The sequence below is a fragment of the Nomia melanderi genome, chromosome 5, assembly GCF_051020985.1.
Source record: "Nomia melanderi isolate GNS246 chromosome 5, iyNomMela1, whole genome shotgun sequence".
In the NCBI taxonomy this organism is placed as follows: Eukaryota; Metazoa; Arthropoda; class Insecta; order Hymenoptera; family Halictidae; genus Nomia; species Nomia melanderi.
In genome coordinates this window covers 4,338,237-4,342,978 of record NC_135003.1, presented here as the reverse complement: position 1 = coordinate 4,342,978, position 4,742 = coordinate 4,338,237, and the positions used below count along the sequence as shown (strand labels likewise).

General features: G+C 53.5%; 1 protein-coding gene across 1 annotated transcript; it reads right to left on the bottom strand.

Moving 5' to 3' along the window:
• Positions 1 to 415: 415 nt before the first annotated feature.
• Positions 416 to 4,123, bottom strand: LOC143174539 (uncharacterized). The gene has a single exon (XM_076367834.1). The coding sequence runs from the start codon at positions 4,121 to 4,123 to the stop codon at positions 416 to 418; it is 3,708 nt and encodes a 1,235-aa protein (XP_076223949.1).
• Positions 4,124 to 4,742: the final 619 nt, after the last annotated feature.

Sequence of the window (4,742 nt, the reverse complement as noted above, 5' to 3'; positions counted from 1 at the left end):
CTCGCCGCTGCGCGAGAATTTGTCTGGTTTATGACAGGGGCGATTTTTGTACGGGACAGAAAATGCGAGGCTGACTTGCACAATGGCCGAAGCCGGGCCCCGGATCAACTGTCCCGAACGCTCGATCGTGTTTGCGCCCGTGTCATAAACCAGAACCGTGTATCGACGTGCCGCGGTCCTCGGTATCCCGAAAGGCCCCTTGTTCCACGACGGAACATGCTCCCCCCGTTGAGAGACCCTGTCGATCAATTTGCGTACGAGTGTTGACAATGTGCGAATGTAATATACAATGTTGCGATACGGGGTCGTGTAGACGACGAAGACTTAATCCTAAATTCGTGTGAGGATCCGAGAGGATGATCTTCTTCTCGTGGAGGCCGTGGACTGCGTGGATGCTCCAGTCCACCCTGGGATGTCAAGCGTTGTCTTCCGTCGGAAGAAGCGCGAGTTGCTTGACATTCCGCTTGAACGTGCCGTTTGCCGTACGAACTGTCACCGCCCTGATGACGCCATCTGAGCCGGGGTGTACGGCTTCGATGCGTCCGAGGTCCCACTGCAGCGGCGGAAGATGGTCGTTCTTGAGGACCACGAGAGATCCCGTTTTGATTTCGTGCGATCCTCGGGTCCATTTTTGTCGCACGTTGAGGTGGTGGATATATTCCTTGTGCCACCTAGTCCAAAAGTCCTGTTTCACCTTCTGGGCATGTTGCCAGGATGACAGGCGATTGCTCGGCACATCGTGAAAACTCGTCTCGGGCATGCCCGTCAACGAATTGCCGATTAAAAAATGGGCGGGAGTGAGAGCAGAAGGATCATTAGGATCTGACGAAAGTGGTGTCAGCGGACGGGAATTTAGGATCGCTTCTATTTCGATTACTATGGTATTGAAATGTTCGAACGTGTATAAATTGTCACCCATTACCCGTCGGAGATGGTGTTTAAAAGATTTTACCGCAGCTTCCCAGAGACCACCGAAATTGGGGGAAATTGAGGGAATGAAGTGCCATGACATCTCCTTATCGGTAAGGAAATGCCGTAACACATCATCCCCTTGCAAATCTTGGTAGAGCCGGGTGAGTTCGTTATTGGCACCCACAAAATTGGTGCCATTATCCGAGTAGATGTTACGACATATGCCCCTTCGCGAAATGAAGCGTTTCAACGCGGCGATAAACGCTTCCGTCGTCATGTCGCTGACAACCTCGAGATGGACGGCCTTCGTAGCGAAGCAGACAAAGACGGCAACGTAAACCTTAACGCGAGCCCGGTTTCGATATTTCTTCTCCTTAACGGAAAATGGTCCACAATAGTCGATGCCGCAATTCTGGAAGGGTCGAGATTGGGTGACGCGGGTAATGGGTAGACGACCCATTACATATTCGGTGCTCGGTGGGCTGACGCGGAAGCAACGGATACATTGTCGTATGATTTTACGCACCGAATTTTTGCCGTCGATGGGCCAGTACCGTTGTCGTATGTTGTGTAACGTCGTGTTCAGTCCTGCGTGGTGGTTGTCGATATGTGTTTGTCGAATGATCAGTTCGGTTATGTAGTGTCCCTTGGGCAGTAATATCGGATGTTTTTGGTCGAACGGTAGGTCGGAGTTTTGTAGTCGGCCTCCGACGCGAAGTATTCCCTTTTTGTCGCGGAACGGGTGCAACGGGAGCAACTTACTTTTGGGACTGAGTTCGCGCTCAGTGTCGAGGCGGTGCAAGTCAGTCGCGAACGCGGAAGCCTGCGCGAGTAAAACAACGCGTTCGTTAGCGCGGCGAATCTCCTCAACCGACGGTGGTCCGTTCGCGCGATAGTCCTTTTTGAACCGTAAACAGTAGGCCACGATACGCTGAAGTCTCTTTATGCATGAAAACCGTCGCAGAATTCCGTCGTCTCGAACGACGGACGTGGCGAGACACATCACCGGCCGCGATTCCGGTACCTCCGTGGAGGGCGCGAACCTTGACTCAGGCCACCTCGAACGGTCGTGGCTGAGCCATTGTGGGCCATGGTACCAGATCGAGGCACGAGCGAACTCCGAGGGGGTCTGTCCTCGTGAAACTAAGTCCGCCGGATTGTCGTTCGAGCGTACGTGATTCCACGCGGCAATGTCGGTCCTTTTCTGTATTTCTGCCACGCGATTGGCCACAAATGTTTTTAGCGTGTTTGGTTCCTTTTGTAACCAATTTAGTACGATTGTCGAGTCCGTCCAGAAGTATGTCTTGTCGAGTCGGTAAGTCAGTGCGTCGCGTACGGTCGTGTAGAGGGATGCGAGGAGGACGGCACCGCATAATTCTAGACGAGCGAGAGTGGCGGTCTTCAATGGTGCGACTCGAGACTTTGCGCACAACAATTGAGATTTGATGTTCTCCGCGGAATCTATCGTGCGGATGTAAATGCAAGCTCCATAGGCTCGCTCGCTCGCGTCGCAGAACCCATGGAGCTCGATACGTCTAGCCGCGCGTTGAGACACGTGTCGTTCAAACCGAACGTGCTCCAACCGTGGCAATTCCTTGACGTACGTAGTCCACTCCGTATGAAAAAGAGCTGGGAGTGACTCGTCCCAGTCTAACTGCAGTTGCCACAATCGCTGCATCAGGATTTTTGCGGTGACGATGACCGGCGCGAGTAAGCCCAAGGGGTCGAAAATTTTCGCGATCGCGGAAAGAATGTTGCGTTTCGTGACCCGCTGGTTATGGTTCGAGTCGACTACGTAAATGATGTTGTCGCGGCGCGAGTCCCAAGACACGCCGAGGGTTTTTACCATTGTGTCGCCAAAAACCTTCGGGTGAATTTGCGACGTGGAGAGTCCGCCGAGAAGTCGCGGATGGTTGGAGACCCACTGTCTGATATTGAGTCCGCCGCGTTTTAATAACCCGAGCATTTGATCGCGAATGTTCAATGCTTCCGTGTATGTATTTGCTCCCGTTATGAGATCGTCCACGTACAAGTCGCGTCGAAGAACATCTGCCGCCACGGGATAGTTGTTCTGTTCATCTTGCGCGAGTTGATGCAAACACCGGATCGCGAGGTACGGAGCAGAGGTCAAACCGAATGTGACCGTGTTCAACGTGTATGTCTTTATGTTGTTGTGTTCGTCTCGCCACAAGATGCGTTGATACGGCCGATCCTCAGGACGTATGATAAACTGGCGGTACATTTTCTCGATATCGCCTGTGATGACGTATGCATGCATACGAAATCGCAAAAGCAACGCCAGCAGATCGTCCTGAATCGTCGGTCCGGTGATCAAGGCATCGTTGAGGGAGACTCCACTGTTCGATTTCGCGGAACCGTCAAACACTACGCGGACCTTCGTGGTTTCGCTCGACTCTTTTAGGACCGCGTGATGAGGCAGGTAGAAACCGTGCGTGCCGGGGGTTTCCTCCTGGCTCATGTGCCCTAAGTCGAGGTATTCCTTCATAACGTTGGAATACTCGCGTTTGAGCGACGAGTCCCTTTTCAGTTTCCGCTCGAGTGCTGCTAGACGGTTTAGTGCGCGCGATCGCGATTCCGCGATGTCCCGTTTCTTTTCGTTGAAGGGTAACGCTACGACGTAACGGCCGGTGCTGTCGCGTGTAACGTTATCCTTGAAGTGTTCTTCACATTCCCGTTCCTCCGAAGTCAGATGTTGTATATGAGGACCGTCCTCCAATTCCCAGAATTTCCTTAAGTCGAACTGTAGACTTGTAAGGAAAGTCTGGGCCTTGATACGTGATTTCGCGGTCGGAACGCTCCCCCCGATGATCCATCCAAACTGTGTTTTTTGGAGAATCATGTCCGGTCCGTTTCGGGGGGAGAGACTCCGTTGCCCGATGCTCAGGCACGACAACGCAGGTCCGGTGCCGATGAGCATGTCCACGGTTCCCGGACGATGGAACTGCGGATCCGCGAGTCTGATGTTCGGAGGAATGGGAATGTTTGCGCGGTCGATCTGTTGATCCGGTGTTGGACCCGAGATTTTTGGAATGGTGTAGAATGTTAACACACGCTGATAGTTCGCCATTCTAGATTTTATCGTTGCCGTGATTAATTTCGTAGCTACCGTGCTCATTTGATTGAGCGCTTCAATCGTTGTCGCGCTCTTTTGAGCCGGTAGTTTTAATTTCGCGGCGAGATTTTCGGTCATGAAGTTGGCGGTGGAGCACGTGTCTATCAGCGTGCGACACTCTACTGCCCTTCCGTCGCGGTCGAGAACGTTGACGACTGCCGTGGCGAGCAGATTATTCGCAGGGACGTCGATCGCGGAGGCCGTACAAACGTGTTGTACCTTTCGTGTCTTGGTTCGTGTCGGAGTCGGTCGTGTCGCGGTTCGTGTCGGAGTCGGTCGTGTCGCGGTTCGTGTCGGAGTCGGTCGTGTCGCGGTTCGTGTCGCGGTTCGTGTCGCGGTTCGTGTCGCGGTTCGTGTCGGAGACGATCGTGTCGCGGTTCGTGTCGCGGTTCGTGTCGCGGTTCGTGTCGCGGTTCGTGTTGCCGTTGGTTGTGACGTGGTTTGTATAGCCGTTGGACGTGACGTGGTTTGTGTAGCCGTTGGACGTGACGTGGTTTGTGTAGCCGTCGGACGTGACGTGGTTTGTGTAGGTACCCTTAGTCATGCCTTAGCTGTCTCGTTATGACGGTGAAGCTTCGTGTTGTGTCGTCCGTGGCACACACGACAGGTCCCGGATCGACAGTTCTCAGTTTTGTGACCGTCTCGGAGACAGTTAAGGCACAACCCTGCCTTTCGAGCCGCTTCGGTTCGCTCGGCT

What these genes read in the sequence shown, in the direction of transcription:
- LOC143174539 (XM_076367834.1), bottom strand. Translation starts at nt 4,123, where the DNA reads ATGACCGAAAATCTCGCCGCGAAATTAAAACTACCGGCTCAAAAGAGC.